Source organism: Rhinatrema bivittatum, chromosome 7 (genome assembly GCF_901001135.1).
Source record: "Rhinatrema bivittatum chromosome 7, aRhiBiv1.1, whole genome shotgun sequence".
Classification (NCBI taxonomy): Eukaryota; Metazoa; Chordata; class Amphibia; order Gymnophiona; family Rhinatrematidae; genus Rhinatrema; species Rhinatrema bivittatum.
Window position 1 is genome coordinate 136,537,517 of NC_042621.1, and position 23,609 is coordinate 136,561,125.

Sequence of the window (23,609 nt, forward strand, 5' to 3'; positions counted from 1 at the left end):
GTAAATCCGGCCAGATTTATGCGCGCCGGCGCACCTATTTTGCATAGGCCGCCGACGCATGCAGTGCCCCGGGGCTTCGTAAAAGGGGCGTTCCGGGAATGACGCAGTGTTTCGGGGGCGTGACGCGGCATTTCAGGGGCGTGACAGCCCAGGGGCGTGGCGCCGGCCTGGGGGCGTGGTCGAGGCCTCCAGACCAGCCCCCGGGTCGGGTGATGGCGCACCAGCAGCCCGCTGGCGCGCACAGATTTAAGTCTGCTTTCAGCAGGCATAAATCTGTCAACAAGGGGGGGGGATTTAGATAGGGCCGGGGGGGGGGGTTAGGTAGGGGAAGGTGGGGGGAGGGCGAAGGAAAGTTCCTTCCGAAGCCGCTCCGAAATCGGAGCGGCCTCGGAGGGAACAGGCAGCGCGCGCTGGGCTCGGCGCGCACAGGTTGCACATCCCCTTGCGCACGCCGACCCCGGATTTTATAAGATACGCGCGTATCTTATAAAGTACGCGCTCGTGCAAAATTATAAAATCCACCCCTCAGTGTCCCTCCCCCTAACCCCCCCATGCGGGACCTTTGGGACAATAATGTCCCTTTTCAGTAGCTCCGGGAGGAGATAGTCGTCAAACCATCACGGATCCAGAGCCATCTGCTAATATGCTAAGAGCAGGAACTTTTCATCCAGGGTGAAGTCGCGGTGTCCATCATTTCCAGAGATTAGTGCGTGCACCTTAAATTATTTATCTTTATATGGAAACTTTATAGTCATGTTTGATCTGTGACAGGAGTATCCTGATCAGAGATTCTACACAGTCTTCCCCCCCCCCCCTTCCCTGCTCTCTGCCAACGTATTTCTTCCTTCTGCATTGAGTGGGAGGGTAATCTTGGCTGGATATCTGGTGCTTTAAAACTGCCACAGCTTCCTGCAAATTCTGCACTTGATGAGATGTTCCTTTAATAGTGAACCAGAGACCGAAGGGATATAATCAGCGATACCGAATGTCCTCCTTGCACAGTATTGTTATGGGCTTCAAGTCCTGCCTCTTCTTGAGGGTAGTTGGGGATATATCCGCAAAAATGTGTGTATCGTTCCCCCCTAATTATAGGGCTGATTGCTTGCACCCCATTGAGTATATATGCTCTTTGACCGCAAATTCATGAAAGCATGCGACAATGTCACGCGGTCTATTTGCTGGTTTCGGGCCAAGGGCTCGTTCAATCTTTATCTGAATTTCAGAATCGGGGTTCACTGTATTTCAACTCTCCCTCACCTTAGAATATCTGTGCAAATTTGGGTTATTACTTGCAAGCTATCTGCATATTCAGGTATTTCTGGAATCCCACCAAAGCGTAGGTTTACTCTCCGGTTCCTATTTTCTAAATCTTCCAGCTTTGTGGCAAGTTGTAATATCTCCGCGGACATGATTTTGTTGTCTTTTTGTATCATACTCAGTTTTTCTGCTTGAGACTCCATTAACATTTCATACTCAAAGATGCGGTGGCCCATTTCGCTCACTTCTTCTTTTAATTCCCCCACTATCTACATTACCTCTGTCTTGTAAGCTTTTATATCACGTCGGAGTTCTCAGAACCAGGCTCGAAATTCACCCGGGGACAGAATATCAGAGTCGAAGGCTGATATTTGTTCCTCTTGAGTTTCATCCGACTTGGCTGCAGGCTCCTCCGCCATCTTGTCTCTCTCGGCCTGGACTCCACCAGCTGTTTTCTTGTAGGAAAACTTGCGAAAATCTAAAGATTTTCATCTGATCGACATCTAGTTGTGAATTGCTTTCGGAGGAAGGTAGTTCTTATAATCAGCCCTGGATGATTGCGATTTTTCTTGGCTCAGTCCGAGCGCTCCAATGATGTCATATCCTCTCTTGTTGTTTTTATGTTTCTACTTACTAACTTCATGGGGAAAGCTACTACTTATCCTTGGGCATTAGCAACATAGGATCTATCTACTGTTTGGGGTCTTGCCAGGTTCTTGTTAAACAAGCTACCAGGCTTGATGGATCCTCTGTCTGATGCAGTATAGCAATTCTTATGTTTTTATCTCTACCACTCTCTCAGAGATCCCCTATGTTTGTTCCAGGCTTTCTTGAATTCAGATATTGTCCTAATTGCCAACATCTCCACTGAGAGGCTGATCCATGCATATACCAACCTTTTTGAAAAGAAATATTTATTTAAATTACTCCAGAGTCTATCCCCTTTCACCTTTATCCCATGACCCCTTGAGCCAGAGAGTTTCATTTTCATTGAAAGAGGCCTGCCTCCTGTGCAGATACCTTGGAGGTATTTAAATGTCTCTATCATGTCTAGGATATACATGTTTAGAACTCTAAGTCTGTCCCCATACACATAACAATAAAAGACCACTATTTTAGTAGCCACCATCTGGTTTATATCATTTTGAAGGTGCTGTCTCCAGAATTGTACACTGTATTCCAAATGTGGTCTCACTAGGGAATTCTAGAAGGGCAATAATACCTCCTCTTTTCTGCTAACCATTCCTATTACTACTTAACATTTTTATAGTGCTCATAACATACGCAGCGCTGTTCAAAACATACAAAAATACAGTCCCTGCTCAATAGAGTTTACAATCTAATAAGACAAACGAGACTTGAGGTATTTCATAAAGCAAGAAAGGAAAGGCAAGACCAAGACTAAAAGCAGACAATCAGGCATAAGGTTTAAAAGCGGTTTAAAAAAGATGGGTCTTTAGATGGGATTTAAACATGACAAGAGAGGGGGCATAATGCATCAGTTCAGGAAGACTATTTCAAGCATGTGGCGCAGCCAGGTGGAAAATATGGAATCTGGAATTGGCAGTAGAGGAGAAAGGCATGGATAGGAGTGACTTATCACACGAGCGGAGTGCACGAGGAGGGGTGTAGAGAGAGATATGAAAGGAGAGATAGTGAGGTGTTGCAGAGTGAAGGTATTTGTAGGTGAGAAAGAGAAGCTTGAACTGTATGCGGCAGTGGATAAGAAGTCAATGCAGTGACTTCAGGAGGGATTATGTGAGCATAGCGACTTTGCCGAAATATAAGTCGCACAGCTGAATTTAGGACAAATTGCAGTGGGGAGAGATGGCTTGCTGGGACCTGTGAGAAGCAGGTTGCAATATTCTAAGCGGGAGGAGATGAGAGAGTGGATAAGGGTTTGGTAGTATGTTCAGAAAGGAAAGGACAGATTTTTGCAATGTTATAAAGAAAGAAACAAGTTTTAGCAGTGTTTTGGATGTGTGCAGAGAAGGAGAGAGAGAGGAGTTGAAGAGGACTCCAAGGACACGGGCTGATGGAACCATGTTATCCACAAAAATGGAGAATGAAGGAAAAGGGGAGGTGGGCTGGGTGGGGGTGTGGGGGAGAGATAAGGAGCTCAGGCTTGGCCATGTTGAGTTTAAGGTGGCAGCAGGACATCCAGTCAGCAATGTCAGAGAAGCAGGCCGAGATCTGGGAATCAACAGCATAAAAATGGTATTGAAAGCCAGGCGAAGAAATCAGAGCACCAAGGAAATTAGTATATAGTGAGAAGAGAAGAGGACCCAGGACGGAGCCCTGAGGCACACTAATTGATAGTTGAATGGCAGTAGTGGAGGAACCACCAGAGGAAACACTAAAAATGTAATGGGAGAGGTAAGAAGAGAACCAAGATAGGACAGAGTCCCAAGATCCAAGCGAGGACAGAGTATCAAGGAGTAAGTGATGATCAACGTGTCAAAAGCAGCAGACAGGTCAAGGAGGATAAGGACAGAGTAAAGTTGGCTTTAACTATAAATAGGTCATTGGAAACTTTGGCAAGGGCTGTTTCAGTTTAATGTAGAGGGCGAAAATCAGACTAGAATGGATCAAGAACGGCTTGAGATGTAAGAAAGCCAAGACAGCAATGGTAAACAGCACTTTCAAGTAGTTTGGAGGTAAAAGGAAGAATGGATATTTATTTATTTATTTATTTATGGTTTTTATATACCGGAGCTCCTGTATACAATACATATCGCTCCGGTTCACAGAGAACAGTAATAATTACTGCCGGGTGGCAGTTTACATGGAACAGTTTACAAGGAACAGTTTACAAGGAACAGTTAACATGGCCATTTACATGGAACAAATCAGAATACTCGATCTAAGTAATAAGAAGACAGGAACTAATTAGTCTCAACTTTAAACATATAAATAAGGCAATTTATAATCTTGGATAAATAAGGCAGTACATTAGAACCAAAGGGCAGGGGTTGTTATATCTTCTAGTTCTTAGCTCTCTGGGAATGCTTGCAGGAAGAGCCAAGTCTTTAGTTTCGCCTTAAAAGTAGTGTGGCACGGCTCAAGGCGGAGGTCTGGTGGTAGGGAATTCCAGAGGGACGGGCCCGCAGTTGATAGAGTGCGTTTTCTTAGGGAGGATTTTGCGGGCTGGGTAATCATTCTATTTTGATATGCTCTTCTAGTCGGCTTATCTGAAGTATGTAGTTGCAGTTTGAAGGTTAAGTTGAGTGGGGATAAGCTGTGAAGTGCCTTATGCATCATCATGCTGCTTTTGAACTGTATTCTGTATTTAATGGGGAGCCAGTGGAGGTGCTGGAGGATCGGGGTGATGTGGTCTTTTTTTTTGGCGTTGGTGAGTATTCTTGCTGTGGAGTTTAGTACCATCTGGAGGGGTTTGGTGGAGCAGGCGGGGAGTCCCAGCAAAAGAGAGTTGCAATAGTCCAGTTTCGGGAGAATGATGGCTTGGAGTACTGTGCGGAAATCTCTGTAGCGTAGAAGTGGCTTTAGTTTCTTTAAAACTTGTAATTTAAAGAAGCATTCTTTGGTGGTGTTGTTGATGAAATTATTGAGGCTGAATCTGTCGTCTAGTATTACACCCAGATCTCTGACTTGCGGTGAGGTGGTGTATCCTAAGGTGACTGGAGAGTTGCTTGTGGTCAGCAGGGTAGATTTTTCCGGTGCTATTATCAGGATTTCCGTTTTGTTAGTATTCAGAACCAGGTTGAGGCTGGTCAGAAGCTCTTTTATGGTGGAGAGGCATTTATTCCAGTAGGACATGGTCTTGTGTAAGGTGTCCGTTATGGGGATGATGATTTGAATGTCATCCGCATATATGAAATGGTTAAGCTTGAGGTTGGTGAGCAGGTGACAGAGTGGGAGAAGATATATGTTGAAAAGGGTGGGGGAGAGTGAGGATCCCTGTGGTACCCCCATTTTGGCTTGTATGGGATGAGATTCCTTGTTATTTATTTTTACTCTGTATGTTCTGTTCTCCAGGAAGGATTTAAACCAATTGAACGCTGCTCCTGTGATGCCGATCTCTGTGAGTCGTTGTAGTAAGCTGGTGTGATTCACGGTGTCGAATGCTGCTGACAGATCTAGGAGTGCGAGAAGGCAAGGATGGCCTTTTTCAAGATTGAAGATAATGGTGTCAGCTAGAGTAGCTAATAGTAATTCGGTGTTCTTTTTCTTCCGGAATCCAAATTGGTTATTGGTGAGGATATTGTTGTCATCTAGGAATTCAGAAAGTTGTCGGTTAACCACTTTCTCCATAATTTTGGCTAACATAGGAAGGTTTGCTATCGGTCTGTAGTTGGCAGGATCTGTCGTGGGAAGGTTAGGTTTTTTGAGGAGGGGTTTGAGCCTTGCAGATTTGAGTTGATCGGGAACTTGTCCTTGGGCAAGAGCGCGGTTAATGATATCTGCAAGTGGCTTGGCCACGGTGTCAGGGATGGAACTCAGCAGGTTTGATGGGATATGGTCTAGGGGGTGAGAGGACAGTTTTATCTTTTTGAGAATGTTTGCTATTTCCAAGGCGGATGTCGGTTCGAGCGAAGTAAGCTCTGCAGTGTAAGTGTTGGGTTGAAGAGCTGGGGCTATAGATGCTTGCGAGCTGTGGAGACTGGTGCTGTTTGTATGCGGGGGTGTCCCTTTGAGAGGGGCAATGAGTGTGGTAATTTTATTATCAAAGTAGTTGGCTAGATCATTGGCTTTTTTGTGAGCTTGGTCATCAGGGATGCACGGACCAGGAGGTGTTGTGAGGGCTGAGACATAGGCGAAGAGTGCTCTAGAATCAAATGAGAAGTGGTGTATTTTTTTGGAGAAGAAATCTTTCTTTGTTTTGTTGATTTCGTTTCTGTATGTGTTGAGACATGATTTGTAGTTAAGGAGGGATGCCTTAGTTGGGTTTTTTCGCCATTGGTTTTCTTTGCTTCTAAGTTCGTGTTTGCGTGACTTCAGCTCTGTAGTGAACCAAGGCTAATAGGGCTAATAGGACAGGGCTAATAGGGCTAATAGGACAGGTAGGATCCAGTGAGGGTTTTTTTAAGGAGTGGTACGATTACAGCATGTTTTAAGGCAGCAGGAACAGTAGCAGTGGAGAGTGATAGATTGAGGATGTGACAGATAGAAGGGTTGACTGCAGTGGAGATGGAGCTGAGAAATCGCTTGGAGACAGGGCCAGAGGTACAAGTAGTGAGTTTGGCGGAAGAGAGAAGATGAAGTTTCCTCCACTGTGACTTCAGGAAAGGAGGAGAGAGTGGCAGATGCTAGGGGAAGAGTAGAGGAAAGAAGTGGGGGAGAGGCAGGTAAAGGTGAAATAGTTGAGATCTCAAAACTAATTTTGTGAATCTTGTCAAGGAAGTAGTCAGCCATAGTCTGGGCAGAGAGAGAGAGAGAGAAGGGGAGGAGGGAGGCGAGGGAAGTTTGAGAAGGAAATTGAGAGTGGCAAAGAGATGGAGAAGATCGGATGTAAGAGAGTTTGTCAGATGGACATAGCAATCTTGTTTGGCAAGTGCAATAGCATACTGGAAAGTGGTCAGCATGAATCTGAAGTGTATGAATTCTACACGGGCACGGGACTTTAGCCAAAGACATTCTGCAGAGTGGGCGCAGGAATGTAGGGAATGAATTCCTGGGGTGAGCCAAGGCTGAGGTTTAGTCCTCTCCACATTCACCCAAGCATCTTTCTGGTTTTTGTTGTCACCTTATCCACCCTGTTTGGCTACTTTCAGATGTGATCACCCCCAGATCTTGCTCTTGATTTGTGCTTAGAATGCATACTGTACCACTCCCTTGGGTTTTTGCAGCATAAATGCATGATCTTGCATTAACAAGCATCAGTGGCTCATTAAACTTTATCATCCAATGCCTTTTTCCTGCTCTTTTGAGCTTCCAGCTCAAACAGAACATTCATTTACAGCAACCAAAGGTTTCTTCATTTGCAATTTACAGGAACACAGAATACGACAACTAACAAAAACTGCAAGGCATCAAGTATGCCCATTTTCCTTTACTGCCATAATAAGACACAATTTAATTGATTCTCTACTATTACCTTCACTTCCCTCACAACTAAGGATCATCTGGGCTTATCCCATGCTTTCTTGAATTTCAATACTGTTTTTGTCTCCACCACTTTCACTGAGAGGCTCTGCCATCTACCACCTTTTCCATGAAGAAATACTTCTAGTTCAGAGGTGGCCAACTGTGGTCCTCAAGAACCACAGACAAGTCTGGTTTTCAGGATCTCCACAATGAATATGCATGAGACAGATTTACATACGATGGAGGCAGTGCATGCAAATCTCTCTCATGCACATTCATTGTGGAGATCCTGAAACCCTGGCCAGTTTGTGGCTCTTGAGTACTAGAGTTGCCTACCCTTGTTCTAGTTCCATAGTTACAACCAAAAAAAGGTGAGGAAGTACAAGCAAAAAAAAAAAAAAAAGTCCAAAAAACAAGAAAATGAAATAGAAAATATGAACTGTCTTCACTATAATAGATATATCTCTGTTTCACAAAGTTTAACCAAATCTAATAACCTGCTGGCTTGGGAGGGAGATCGCAACTGCCCATGGAGCTTAGAAAGGCAGTCTCTGTAATTAATAATCACACTCCACAGCAGTCTCATAGTTATTATATCACACATTTAAAAAATAATATAGTTTAAGATGTCTCTACTGTCCTATGTGGAGAAATTCAGGCTACTATTACACAAAGCTATTGAATCACTCAAGTATTTACTTTGATCCTAGTCACACACACCTGCACAGGTAGAGCGAAAGATTTCTTACTTGTTTGGCTGAGCTCAGTAGATGCTGGCATAGCTCAAACCACTAGCCAGTTTCTCAAACAGATGCAGATGCAGCTCTGTTAATAAAACTCCACTGTCTGGTAGTTCTATTTTAGCTGCTGCTGTACTCACCAGATCCTTGGCAGTGGATAACCAGAATATTTGCCATATCCGCAAACTTCACACTGGAAGGGTTTTTCTTGATCTCCTTCAGAAACTCCCCAAGGGCCACCTCACACCTATGGAAGACATTGATTATTTTTCACCAAGTGGCATGGACTTACTACCTGCAGGATTCAAGAATCACAGAACTATAGACAAAGATTTTTCTTTTTCCATTAAGCTCTGCTGCTGTGTAAAATATAGCTAGGTTACCTTCGTTTTCAATTTTATTCTTCCTGGGAATTTATCTGTGTTTTTACAACAAGAACAAAAATGGATGGAAAAAAAGGACTATTTTTCCAGGTAAATATACATTTTGTTCTTGTTGTAATATACACTGAAAAATTCATGAGAAAAATTAAATAAAAACTGAAAATGAAGACACCTAAATATAGCATATACCCATCCTTTCACTTCTTTCTCTCCAATCATTTGATAGTATGTTGAGCTTTCTCAGCTACAACCAACTTTGCAGAAGAGACAAGTAAGACTGAAGGATAGAGAAATTTTCCATGCTCCTGTCTGTCAACCTTTTTGGTCTCATGTCAAAGAGAAAATACACGCATAAATGCTACGGACTTAAGTACCTGATTCACTAAGGGGTTTTCCCATAGAAACAAAAGGGCCGATGAAAAAACGTTGCACTGAAAGCGGGCGCGGAGTGTTCAGCACCCGTTTTCTTAACTCGCCCCCAGGCACCTCTCCTGGGGGCGCGATGCAATCTTTAAATTACGGCTTGCGCTGTCGAGGCGGCGCTAGGGGCGATTGCACGCCCCTAGCAAATCTTTGACAGCGTGAGCCCAAGAGAGGTCCACTGTTGGCAGATGTCTGCCGGTTAAGAAAACGGATGCTGAATTTATCGGCGTCCGTTTTCTTAACCAGTGCACAACCACAGGTTAGGAAAATGGATGCTGATAAATTCAAGGAAAGGACCAATCACCTTTCAGAAGGCTGTCCTGAAAGGGGGTTGGTCCTTTCACTGAAAAAATGTCAGTGAAAAGGACCAATGGACAATAAGTGAAGGAGTGAATAAATTAATATTACGTGCCCGACACTTTAATATTGATTTATTCACTCCTTACAATGACGGAAAATGGACGCTGAATTTACCAGCGTCTGTTTTCCTAACCCATGGATGTGCCGGGGGGTTCAGGAACCAGACGCTTGTAAACTGAGCATCCGCTTCCTGCACCCGACTGCTGTGATTTTTTAAAACTTTTTATTTATTTATTTATTTTTTAAAGAGTTGTTCCTCCTACTTAATATCCCAATGATATTAAGTAGGAGGCAGTACAGAAAAGCAGTTTTTTCTGTACAGTCAGAAGAATTGCTGGACCAGAGGCAGCATGGATTCACCAGGAGAAGGTCCTGCAGACAAATCGGATTGACTTTTTTGATTAGGTGACTAGGGAGTTGGATCAAGGAAGAGCGCTCAATGTCATCTACTTGGATTTCAGCAAAGCTTTTGATACGATCCCACACAGGAGGCTTGTGAATAAAATGAGAAGCTTAGGAGTGAGGTGGCCTGGATCACAAACTGGTTGACAGACAGAAGACAATGTGTGATGGTAAATGGAACTTACGGTGTTAAGCGGAGTGCCGCAAGGATCGGTGTTGGGACCGGTCCTGTTCAATATCTTTGTGAGCGACATTGCGGATGGGATAGGAGGTTTGTCTTTTTGCAGATGATACTAAGATCTGCAGCAGAGTGGACACGCCGGAAGGAGTGGAGAGAATGATATGGGATTTAAGGAAGCTGGAAGAGTGGTCGAAGATAAGGCAGCTGAGATTCAATGCCAAGAAGTGCAGAGTCTTGCATACGAGGTGGGAAATCCGAAAGAATTGTATTTAATGGGAGGTGAAGGACTGATGTGCACGGAGCAGGAGAGAGACCTTGGGGTGATAGTGTCTAACGATCTGAAGTTGGCGAAACAATGTGACAAGGCGATAGCTAAAGCCAGAAGAATGCTGGGCTGCAAAGAGAGAGGAATATCTAGTAAGAGAAGGGAAGTGATGATCCCCTTGTACAGGGCCTTGGTGAGACCTCACCTGGAGTACTGTGTTCAGTTCTGGAGACCGTATCTCCAAAGGGATAGAGTCAAGATGGAGGCGGTCCAGAGAAGGGCAACCAAAAAGGTGGATGGTCTTCATAAAATGACTTATGAGGAGAGATTGAAGAATCTAAATATGTATACCCTGGAGGAGAGGAGGAGCAGGGGAGATATGATACAGACTTTCAGATACTTGAAATGTTTTAATAATCCATGGTCAACAACAAACCTTTTCCGTTGGAAAAAAAATCAGTAGAACTAGGAGTCACGATTTGAAACTCCAGGGAGGAAGACTCAGAACCAATGTCAGGAAGTATTTCTTCACAGAAAGGGTGGTGGATGCCTGGAATGCCATTCCGGAGGAAGTGGTGAAGACAAATTGTGAAGGATTTCAAAGGGGCATGGGATAAACACTGTGGATCCATAAAGAATAGAGGATGGGAATGAAGAGAAGAGCCATAGGGGTGGTTTGCTGGAATGGATGCTACTACCTGGTGATTACTACCCTTACTCAATAAGCCTTCACACGGTTAATGCAACTCCAACATTGCTCTCTGCTTCAACAGCAAGGGGAAATGTGGAAGAGAGGATTTGCATTCAGACAACAACCAACAAGGACTGAACTACAGAGTCTGGGTAATAAATAAGTGTGAGGGTAGCTTGCTTATTGCGGCGGTTACCACCCTAAACCAATTAAGCCTGATACATCACTTTGAATGCATAAACAGCGTTGCTCTCTGCTTCGATGGCAGGGGGAAATGTGGAAAAGAGGATTTGCATGCAGACAACAACCAACAAGGACTGAACTACACAGTCTGGGTAAACAAGCATCGGAGTAACTTGCTTGATGCGACGGTTACTACCCTTAACCATTAAGCCTTATGCTCACCTTTGATGCAACTCCAACATTACTCTCTGCATCAATGGCAGGGGGTGGCAGGAAATTTGAATTAAACAGTTACCAACAAGGGCCCTGAACTTGGTGGTTGGTGAAACAGCTAGGTATGGGAAAATGTGTGGGAGCTTGCTGGGCAGACTGGATGGGCCAATTGGTCTTTTTCTGCCGTCATTTCTATGTTACTAGTTTTAAGAGTGCTCAGCAATTAATGCCTGCTCCGGGCAGGCGTTAATTTCTGATCGCTAAAATGTGCGTCCTAGATGCACAATTTTTTTTTGCATTGGGAGTGAATAGCTAATAGCCTCCTTCACAAGCATTTGCATGTGATGAGTGCTATTAGTTTCACTCCACATTGGACGCTCGTTGTAGAGGTGCTAATCCCCTTATTGCATAAAGGGATTAGTTAGCACCTCTACAACCCGGGACCAACTGCAGGTTAACAGTGCGCTCGGCTGAGCACTCTATATTGCATCGGCCCCAAAATGGGAAAAAAGCCTTCATGAATCTGGCTCTAATTAGGATATACAGAAATATATATTTTTTTTTTTAAATTGGTGGCAAAGCCCATCAGTCCCATTTTCTCTACTGATTGCAATAGTGCAGACCCTGCTTAACCTCCAGCCATACGTTCACTTCTCCACTGCTATTCATACCCCATACTTTTTTACGATTAATATTTCAATTGGTCTTTGCATTTCATTGCAGCATTTTACGATAAACAAGAATTTTTTTCTAAGTGGATGGATAAAAATATGTTCCAGGGTACAATATTGTTGTGTACCATTTTTGCCTCTAACATGCATGGTGGAAGGCTGGGCCATGCATCCACCATCCTTTCTGTGAATGAATACCTCCTTATAATATTCCTGAGATCAATATTTAAAAGCCATTTAAATGGATAACTCACAAAATTATGTATCTAAATGTTACGCTCTGCCATATTCAGCCACTTATAATTTCACCAGATTAAAAAAAAAAAAAAAAAAAAAAAAAAAAAAAAAAAAAGAGGTGTTTCATGAGCGTTTCGGGAAGGAGTTAAGCTATCCAGCTAACTTAGCTGATTTTGAACAACTTAAGTGGATATCTTCACAGATATCCAGTTAAGTAGCACAGTAACAAACCTTTGCAGGCTAGCAGCCCAATTACAAACCCCTCCCCAATGTGTGTACATCGGCCCCCATTGGGCTAGGCTACTCCAAACACCCCGCAACCAAAAGACAAATATTTCTGGGGTGGGGGGGGGGGGGCAGATCTCCCCTATTCCTTCCTTTCCGTTTTTTTTTTTCTTTTAATAAATGCTTCTCTGCTGCCTCCCCGGAGCACAAGAGACCCTGCTGGGAGAGAGGTAGCCTCTCCCCTGCTCCCGGTGCTGTTCTCATATGACAAGCGCAGGAAGCGTACCATATCAAGTCAGCGCCGGAGGTGCCGCGAGCAGGTGAGAGGTCACCTCATTCCCAGCAGGGCTTCTTGTGGTGCACGGGCAGGGAGCACAGGGAAGTGTTTAAAAAAAACAACAAAAAAAAACAAAACTTACAGGAAAGAGGGTGGGAGTGATCTGCATCCCCTCCACAAAAACTGTAGAGTCTTTCGTCAGGGTTCAGGGAGTTGGGGTACCTTGGCCGGCAGGGGTCAATGTACACATATTGGGGAGGGGGTTTCTAACTGGGCCGCTGGAGAGCAAAAGTCTTATTTTTTTATTAACCGGTATCTTTGAAGATATCCAGTAAAGAAGAGATGTATTCGGCATCACAAGACCAGATAACTTAACAACCTAACTGGTTGTATTGAAATATAGCCAGTAAGGTTTTTAAGTTAATCTGGCTACATGTAGCTGAATAACTTTAGACAACTACATTCACTAGGACGTTTATCCCACCGGCTTCCTGAATATGGACCTGCCTGTGTTTAACCCCTTCCAATCTCATATCAGACCCCTTGCTGTTCAGCTTCCTTTATACCAAATAAATGCTTGACTCTTGAGTACTACTTATGTTATTGTAAACCGCCTAGACCACTGGATAATGCAGCCTAAAAATATTTTAAATAAAAACACATTTGAGGTATAAGAACATTTCTCTCAAAGTCCTCCTTTGCTTCCAGGGTTTATATGTTTAGGCCTTAAATTTTACCTCATTGTGTTTATGGTATAGGCCCCTACACTGTTTCGGTCTACTTCTAATCTAGTTCCCTCCAGAATTAAACAATGCTCTAATGAGCTTTCCCCAATGATTTATACAGAGACATTGCCACTACTCTAGTTATATTCTCCTCCATGCCTTGTTCTACTGTCTTCCTCGATTCCCTTTTGTTTTGCAAAAATGCTGCTTCTCTCTGGGATCCCTTACATTTTCACCATGCTAATTATTTCATCCTTTATTTCCTAATACTGCCATCTCCATTGTTACACTCACATTTTCCTTATTTCTTTGCTGTTGTCTCCAAGGATCTGGAACAGCCCATCTAGGATTTCTGGCAGGTAATCGAGCAGGTTGATATCTGGGACAGATTCCAAAACCAGGATCTATGAAAAGTAGAAGGGGGTTGAAAAATAGTGAGCAGGTAATAGATCCAACATGACATGGAAATTCTATTACTTTATGTGAGCCTGGTCCCAGAAGTGTGGTCCTCAGGTCTAATTGTACTTCACCATTATTGTACTCAACTTCGACCCATAGAAAAGAATAGATTGTATTTGTTTCAGTATTAGAAGGGATATAATGTGTTAATGCTTTTAATCCTTGATGTCATGCACTGACATTTAGTGGTATAAAGGATGGGTCTTGGGTCACATGATGGCTCTGTAGCTCAGACTGCTCCTGCTACCAATTGCTAACTTTATTTTGCATTCCCCCCACATTTTAATTTTTGGCTGGAGATGGCAAATAAAGGCATCAAAAAGTTGATCCCAATGCTGTGGGTGAGCAAGTGCTTCTCCTGAAGAGATCCAGCCACAGATCAGTGGCAGAGAAGGTCCTGGCTCTGGAAAATATGGTATCGGAGGATGAGGCCCAGACAAACTGCGCTGCCCACGGCTATGGTGAAGCGGTCGAGGCTATTATGCAGCAGTTGGCAGAAAAGATCCAAACCAGCCTGGATACAAAACTTGAATCGGTGGAGGACAGATTTGCACAGCTTGTCTCTACTGTCTGGGAGGCCAACGAGCAGATGGGTAACGCGACCGAGACGGTGAAGGAGTTGGAAATATCCCCGACTGCAATCAGACAGCATTTAGAAGTGCTGCAGCGCGCACGTCAGTGGGAGCACTGTAGAGGCAGAAGATGCACTCTCAAACAGGAAGACTTCTGGAGAAGGCAGAAGAGGGAGATGTGGTGGGGTTCTTACCTAAATGATTCCCCGACATTCTGCAACTGGACTGTAAAAGTGGCATGACCACAATGTACAGGGCACACAGAGCCCTAGCTCCTGTCCCCGCAGAAAATGCCATGATCCTGAGCTGCACCATTACAGGGACAAAAGCGAATTCCTCGAGGCCAGCAGGAAGATGACAGAAGTTCTTTACCTGGACTGGTGGAACATCTTTTTTCCAAGATTTCTGCATGGAGCTTCAGAAGCAATTCAGAGATTCGCTGCTGTCAAAAACAAGCTCAGCCAACAATAACCCCTGTGCCCTGCTGTACTCTGCACACTTGTGCTTTCAGCATAATGGCAAAATCTTCATATTTGCCAGGGTAAAGAGGCTGCAGGACACTGGTGACCCAACTTCTTGATTCCTTTCAGAATATCCTTTTCAGTGTTTATTATGGGAGTGAACAGCATCTGGTTCGCATTGGAGTGAACGTATGTGCAGGGTTTCATTGATTCCTGGGAGTGGGAGGGGATGTTTAGTTTCAGGTGGGTCAGCTTGCTGGAATGTGGGGAGGGGGGATTTTTTTCTGTTGACTTCCATTTTTCCTTGGCAGCTATGGCACTCAGGACATTATGGAGAAGAAAGCGGCTTACGGCGATCCTCCTTTATGACTCCTGAATCACTCACCCTTGTATTGGCGGGAAGATAACAGAGACATACACAGGGATGATGTCACTGTGCAGCAGTAGTGCAGGAGCAATTTATGCGGCTGTGGCAATGAGAACAGAGTGTGCTCGCTGACCGCTCTCCTTCGGCTGTCTTTGGAGCAGGACGGCTCTTGGATGCTCTTTGAACTGTGCCATGAGGCCAATTCAAACAGTGACTATGCCTTTTGGTTCATTTTGGGGCAGGAGGGGTAGTTGAGTCTATAGGGATGGGGAGTTTTATCCAGGATGACTGAGCTACAGGATATTGGCTGTCTAGGTGTGCTGCATTTAGAAACTAGGGGGAGGGTGCTAGATTTTGCAATTTTGGTGGTGAGAAGGTAGTTTGGGAATGGATGTTTTGTTTTGTTGCCACAGGGATTTTGATTGTTGCAGTTGTGGGTTGGGGTTAGTTATGAAGAGAGCTTTTATAGACAAGGGCAGGTTTGGGTGGATCTATTATGATAATAACTGAGGTTATGAGACACACACTGCATTCAGAGCTTGCTTAATATCTATGAGCAGGAATGGCAAGCTCCATGATTAATTTTCTCTCTCTCAATGTACAAAGCATTGGTACCCCAATCAAAAAGAAAATAAATTTTGAATTTTCTGAAAACCCGAGGAGCTATGAAGGCCCTTCTTCAGAAATACACCTGTCAGATGCAGAACATAGTCAGCTAAAATGTGACTGGATGGGGCAAGTATTATTTTCTTCCTTCAATACTAAAAGCAGAGGGGTTTGTATTTGGTTTCATAAAGCCTGCCGATTGGATCTGGCTAGACCTTTGGTTGACCCCGATGCCTACTTGAATGAGATGAATTTAACTGGCTTGACAGACAGACAGACAGGCTGCTAGATTGGCTGCAGCAATTACAGTTGCAGAGATGTTGAAAGCGATGGCGGGGCTCCCCAGTGGATAGTGCTCTGGGTCGGATGGCTATTGTCTGGACTTTTACAAAAGATTCTCCTGGGAGCTGACCCCTTTTGTCCATTTGCAGAGATTTCTTGAGACAGAGTAGCTTGCTGGATGCCACCACATTGCTGACAAATAAGAAGGGCAGAGATAAATTGGACCCTAGTTCCATAGTCCTATATTGTTATTGAATTCAGACATCAAGAATCTTTGTCAAGGTTCTCTAGCTTAGATTGGAGACTGTTCTGGAATATCTGATAAAACCTGGGTGGGCTGACTTTGTAAAGAGGAGTTTATTTAACATTATGTCCTTGGCCAAGAAGGACCAGATGGCTGGTTTAGTAATGGCACTGGATACGGAGAAGACATCTGATGCACTTCAGTGGCCTTTTTTGTTTTCAGTCTTGAACAAATTTGGCCTTCTGGGGCCTTTTTGTGCTTGGGTCAAAGTGCTTCATTCCTGTCCCAGGGCCAGAGTGGTGACTGAAGAGTGCACATCTAACCTGTTTCAGGATTTTAGTGGTGCTGGATAGGGACACCTGCTGTCTCTCTCATGTTTGATCTAACCATTGAGATCCTAGCACAGAAAGTAAGAACCTCCACTGCAATAGCAGGCTTTTGGGTGGATGGAGTGGCACATGTGATATCTTTATACGCAGGCTGTGTGCTATTTCTGTCTAATCCTCAGGTATTGGGCTCCAGTATGTTAAGATTATTAACAGAGTATGGAAGACTGTTAGGGTAAGGGGTTAATTTTCATAAACCTGATGTATTTCCTATTGGAGAGGCTACCAACCGGGATATACCATGATGTTTTCCTCAATTTAAAATGGCACTGCACAATATCACTCACCTGGATAGACCTGTATAAGACTAACATAGCCCCTGTTGTTAGTAAGATCTAACAAGACTTGTGAGTGGGATAACTACTTTTTGTCAATGTCCTGAAAAGGAATATATTGCCTAGACTTATGTATTTTTTCCAGTACATCCCAAGCTTTTTGCCTGATAACTTTTTTGCTGACATTAACAGGCTGGTTTCCAAGTTTATTTGGCATGATAAGCAACCGTAGATCAAACTGCATATTCTATGGAGGCCAAAGAAACAGAGGGGAATGGCTCTGCCAAATCTACAGGCCTATTATTGGGCAGCTGAGCTGCAGGACACTGAGGTGTGGCTGCACAGCGATATAGCATTGATAGAAAAGCCATCATCTACACTCAATCTCAAGTTGATGTTGTAGGATAAGATCTAGAGTAGCTATTGAGAATACTGGGACAAAAGGTATTCTTGACTCTCTCTGTCTATTGATATTGGGTCTTGGGATGGTAGTCTTTAGATGTAGACTGTGTTTTCACCGTGACCTTTTTCTTATTTTTTCTTTGCTTTCAGGGAGATAGATGCCTCTTGAACAATTGCCTGTTCATGTAAGCTGTACTTACAATAGGTGTTGCTGTTTGTGTGGTGCTGTGTTGCCTTTTTTGAAAAAGCCTTCCATCTCATCTCCCAGGTCACAACTGGTTACATTTTATGAATCCTAGGCTGTGGCCTCATTTAGTGCCCTCAAATGTTGCCTTTTAACCTAGAAGAGCAGTGCTCTGTCCAACAGTGGCGGAGCAAAGCGGACCCAGAACACTCCCGCAAAAGAAAAGAACTGGGCTGGAGTAGGAAGGATGTACGAGCCAAGTTTCAGAGAACAAGAAGGTCGGATCCTATGAGCTCTAATCTGAGCTTAACCACTGGCTCTCTTAAACAGTGGGAAAAATCCTATACCAGATTATAATTTGGTAATATCATTTTTTTTTGTTGCACCATGAAAGCAGTTATACAGCATGCCTGGACATCTACCCTATAAGTAGCTACAAGCTGTTGACATTCTAGGATTGTGAAATTCTGTTTGGATAAAAAGAATGCCAATCACTTTTTGCAGGAAATAATGCAAGTGAATTACAGTCCCTTACATAAATGTGTACATGTGTTGTCTGCTAAAAAAAATGTTTTGATAGCTCAAGAGACAGAAATAGTAGCTTTTATAACAAAGGCAATCTGACTCCATGCCAGGCCAAACACTTACCCAGGAAATGATGAACTGACGAGCATACTGGTTATTGGAGTAAATCCTCTCTCGCAGCAAGGGGACAAAGCCCACCAGATCAAACTTATTGCTTTCTGTCACAATGTCCTGTAATCCAAAAATAAGCAAGAATTACACTTTCACAAGGGGGATGCCTTAGCACAGACATGGATGCAATGATTGAAAAACTAGAATTATTATGGAAAATTGTGCAATTCACTCATTTTGTGGCAAGGGACTGCTATTGTGCAGGAGATGGTTTCAGCTTCCACAGGAGTTTGCCAGTACCACAATTCAGAGATCCACACATCCTACGATGCAGAAGTAGGCCCAGCTGCAGCCTCAGACAGCCTGCTGAACACTCAAATACATTCTTAGCAGCTGGATAGCCAGAAACTTGAAAGGAGATGTTGAATTTACACCTTCCCAGCAGAAATAAAAGCACTGTAGAAGTGTACAATAGTATCGGATGAGAAAGTATAACAGCCCTGAGGAAGCACTTGGCAAATACATTAAGGGGGGGGCCAGAACTGCAAAGAAATATAATACAATTATAAGAAATTAAACTGTACTGCTGGCAGAAGTGATTGCATGTTACACAGGGCAGTGTTTGACGGCCAAATTAGAGTCAAATGAGAGAGAGCAGAGCAAATTTAAATTCTCAATCAGCTGGAACATCCTTCACTCAGAAGTACGCCATAACTTTGTAGAAATTACCTTTAAAAGGCGATCCAGCAGTTCAGAACCACTTTTCACATTTGGGTCTGGGTCAGCAGCAAGCTGTTGAAAGTTTAAAGCAAATAAAAAAACGATTAGTGAAAAATGTATGAGCACATATATAGGGAGGATAATCTTCAGCAGCCTACAGAGGTATGAAGTCCCCGCAGACTTTAGCCCGAATTTTCAAAAACAGACTGGTGCGCTTGAGTCTGCTTTGAAAATTCCTGAATTTGCAAGGAAAAGGTGCCCAACATAATTCTCAGAAGCAGGTGTAAATGCTTGCAGGTAAACTTGCATGCGTTCTTTTGAAATTTAAAAAAAAAAAAAAAAAGTGGGTTCCCTGCCTCAACTCCGACCCCAGAACACCTCTTCAAAGTGCATGCAAAGATGCGAAAAAGCTTCTACATAAACTTTTATGTGCACAACCCCCAGGCAAATTTTCAAAAGGCCATTTACATGCATAAAACAAAAAAGTTTGTTTTTTTTAAATATACCGGTAATTAAATATTTATTAAAAGAAATGCAGTTTTCCAATCCCATAGAATACAAACAATACATGCCATAAACCCTTGTAAAACACTTTACTGAATCCCTAACCCTACCCACTCCACCCCCTCTAATGAGTTCCAACAGTCCAGGAAAGCTGCACTCGTCTTTATCCCAAACTTGAAAAACGTTCCAAATTCTTTCAAACTTCCCAACAGTTTTATGTTTAAACACTGACAGCTTTTCCATTTGAAAAATGTGTAGAAGATATTTGTAAACTGAAAATTTGCTAGGAGGAGTCTTCTTTTTCCAGTGGTCGGCTATTCATATTGTGCCACTAGGAGGATTTGGAATATCAAGTAGTCCGTATGTTTTGTCATCCCATCCGCCGGAGCAGACAAAAATAAAATCAAACAGTCACCGTCCAAAGTAAATTAAGCAACTTCTTTAATCAGCTTCTGAATCATTTCTCAAAAGGGGACAATACCAGGACCAGATCATCATAATATGGCCCATAGACCCTCAGAATCCACCCTCCTGCCAACAAAAATCTGACTCATTAATCTAACAGGGGTATAGTACCAACAAATAGATTTTATAGGAATTTTCACCTAAAGAAACTGCAACAGACGTTTTCCCAAACTCGCCACCTATTAGCTGTCCTCTCCTTCAACTGCAATTCCTAAATCCCTTTCCCAATTTGTTTCATGTTTGAGCAGACCATCAGGCGGGTAACTCAATCTCTTATGAACGTGTGATCAATCCCTTGAGTGGTAACCTCTTAAGACAGTAATTTTCAAATATAGATGGCCCCTCACCCATCCATATTGAACCCAGGGCCCGATGCATATATGACCGTAATTGTAAATAAGCAAAATAATCAACCGCTTCTAAATTTTATTTATTCCTTAAATCTGTAAAAATTGTCCAACCCTGTGGTCCCAAAAGCTGTCCCATGTGAGTGAGACCCTTATTTTCCCATAAAAGAAATCTTGCACCTTTCATTCCAACTGGGAAATCTGCATAATACCTTATAGGCATTAATGGAGAATACAAGCCCCAAGAAATGAGTTTCTCTTTAAGAGAACTCCAGATCTCCAATGTCCAGCTAATGAATGGATTATGTATATTTAAGTTTCATAATTGTCTCTTATGCAACCAAGGTAAAACTCCAATTGCTGTCCTCCCATTAAATGAGCTTTAATATCCACCCATTGTTCCTTCCCCAAATTTCTGTGCCATTCCAATATTGCACAAATTTGAGCTACCTGATAATATAATGCAACAGGCAGGACTCCCAACCCTCCACACCCCTAAGAGGTAAATACAAAATGTCTCTAGCTATCCTAGGTGGTTTCTGCTGCCATACAAAATTAAGAAATCTATTCTAAATCTTTGAGATCTCCTTAGGGAACATCTGAAAGAGATAAAGCCTCACTAGGGCGTTTTCATTTTTAATACGGCAATTCTTCCCAAACAAGAAATATTAACTTTTACCCCACTTAAGGTCTTGCATTAATTCTTTAAGACAAGAATAATTCAGATTAGCCAAATAAAAGTGATCACGAACTCTTTTCGCTCCTAAATATTTGACATATTCCGAAGCCCATTTCAAAGGAAACTATCACGTAGATGATTTTCTAGCTCTTTGGGAATGGACAAATTGAGAATTTCGGACTTAATCACGTTCACCTTAACTCCCGAGGCTTTACTGAACAATATGAGCTACTGCACCAAAAACCGGTAAGGAAGTGAAAAGGTTGGATAAGGTGAACATGACATCATCCGCAAACAGCGAAACCTTATAATCTAACCACCTACCCTAATCCCTGCAATATACACATTTCTTCTGATCTTTTCTGCTAATGGTTCCATAACAAGGGCAAAGAGAAGCGGAGAGAGAGGAAATCCCTGCCTCTTCCCCCTCTCCAAAGGGAATTCCTTCAATAGCCCCCCATTAAACTTTAACAGTAGCCTATGGCTTATCATACAGCTTCCGTATGCAAGTAATGAACTGTGCCTCTAACTCATATTTTTCTATAATTTTATACATAAATTGACAATGGAGTCTACCAAATGCCTTTTCGGCATCAACAGAGAGGAGTAAAGCCTCATCTAGTTTCCTTTGCTGCCCAGAGAAGATTCAAGACCTTCAGAATATCATCTGATGTGTTCCTTCCCTTTATAAATGTTAAGTAAGGAAATAGGTCTATATGAGTCACAAACTGTATTATTCCTCCCTGGTTTTAGAATAACAGTAGTGCTTGCTAACTTCATTGATGGGGGTAAATCACCTTCCATTAGCAATGAGTTATATAATCTGCTAAGCAAAGTCACCAACTGAGGAGAAAAAATGCTTATAAAATTATGCCAATTTAGTGAAGAAACTCTGGCTGTACCTGTTTGGTGCATAAATGGAAACCAGAATTACAGCTCTGCCAAATAAAATATCTTTAACCAATATAATTCAACCATCATCATCTACCCATTGTTTCGCCAAAGCAAAAGAAACCCTCTTGTGAATTAAAATTGCTGTGCCATTGCACCTGGGATAGCCTGAGGAAAATTAATAACTGCTTAAAGCCCCTTTTATTCCTTAATTTGTTGTGCTCCTTACCAGTCATATGAGTTTCCTGTAGAAATTCAATTTCTCCTTTGGACCTATGAATATGGGATAATACTTTTTCTCTCCTTATAGATGAACCCAGACCTGCTACATATGTCACTTTGGGACCCACTGCACTTCCTGATTAATTTGCCTGACCTCCCTCCATTAAGAATTGTATAATAATCAAGAATATCTGCACCACTTCTATAAGGGACCCCATACCCTCCCACATTGAAATATACGCAAGAGCTCGATAAAATCAGTCCTCCGCCCTTTGTTATTAAAAGAACATGATGCCACTTATTATCTTGTATGCCAAGGCCTATCTGGAAACATTGCTTATTACCATTTGCCTCATTTATAATTAGAATCACATGTCCCCTTTCCCTCCCCCTCCCCTAACTTCAACCATTACAAAAAGGTAAACTCTCTTTCCAGAGAGCAAGAATCAGTATTGTGAATGTTCAGGTGTCATCCCCCGAATTAGCCTAAAATAGTACCCCTTATAAGGCATTAAATGTAAGTTGCCAAATAAGTCAACATAAGCAAAGCATTCATGGAAAATATTAGTCAGAAAAATAACCATTAATAGTTAAAAGTGGCCCCTCCCCCAAACTTAGGAGCAATACGCCAAGATCATCAAGGGAAGCCACAGCGCGGTGGCAGTGGCACTTCTACAGCACCACTTTCCAGGGGCTTCATCGCAGACTTTTCCAGAACTCCCTCATAACAATGGTTTCCATGCTAACTTCTAATCCTGCATGTAAATATAAACCAGAGGAAACTGTTAAATTCCATGAACGTTATTATTGGTGTTTTGTTTTGGGGGTTTTTTTTACACACAAAATCCTCCCATTACCAGATTTTACTTATACTGATCCAAGCTTAGCAATTCAATCTGCTTGAGCAGACTTGCAATCGTTAATGCTTCAAATCTCCAGGACTGCTTACCACTGCAAGAGAACAACTTGGTATTTCAACTCCACCTTGCCTTTCCTCTTGGCTAGGTAGGTGCCAGAACAGAGTTTTACCGAAAATTATGAACTGCAGCCCTAGTAATCGATCTGCTCCTTTGCAAAATTCTGCCATCTTCTTAAGAAGTATTCCCGGCGATCAGGCTATCCACAAATATTTTTGCCTCGGGTAGTGAGTCAAATGCATGCATGTAACCATCTCGCCACACCCTCAGCCTGGCTAGAAATTTATTTATTTATTATTTTTTTTATATACCGATGTTCCTGTAAAGTATACATATCACACCGGTTTACAAGGAAGAAACTGTCGCCTCAATGGCGATTTACATTGAAACATTTAACAATTAACAGTTAACAATTAACAAAAACATTTAACAATTTACAGCGGCATGAAGTGGAACTTAAAGTGTACATTCATGATTATATACCTAATAATGACAAAATCTTAAGGAGCTTATGTACAGAAAGGCTGGGGGACAACCACTATGCTGATAATGTCATTCGTCCTGTTCTTAGCTCTCCGGGAATGCTTGTGTGAAGAACCAAGTCTTAAGTTTCTTTTTGAAAGTACTATGGCAAGGTTCAAGTCGCAGGTCTGGGGGTATCGAGTTCCAGAGTGTAGGGCCCGCTGTCGATAGTGCACGTTTTCTCAGGGAG

The 23,609-nt window shown here is 42.8% G+C and overlaps 1 protein-coding gene across 6 annotated transcripts in view; it reads right to left on the minus strand.

The window, feature by feature from the left end:
- The window catches only part of VAC14 (VAC14 component of PIKFYVE complex), a 525,003-nt gene that overhangs the window by 472,079 nt on the left and 29,315 nt on the right, over positions 1 to 23,609 (minus strand). For all 6 annotated transcript variants that reach the window (XM_029609234.1, XM_029609230.1, XM_029609228.1 and 3 more), the window contains exons 5-8: positions 18,882 to 18,944; positions 18,165 to 18,272; positions 13,573 to 13,682; positions 8,183 to 8,289 (exon numbers count right to left, since the gene is read on the minus strand). In XM_029609234.1, coding sequence (XP_029465094.1) covers positions 8,183 to 8,289; positions 13,573 to 13,682; positions 18,165 to 18,272; positions 18,882 to 18,944 — 388 coding nt within the window. The remainder of the gene's footprint in view (positions 1 to 8,182; positions 8,290 to 13,572; positions 13,683 to 18,164; positions 18,273 to 18,881; positions 18,945 to 23,609) is intronic.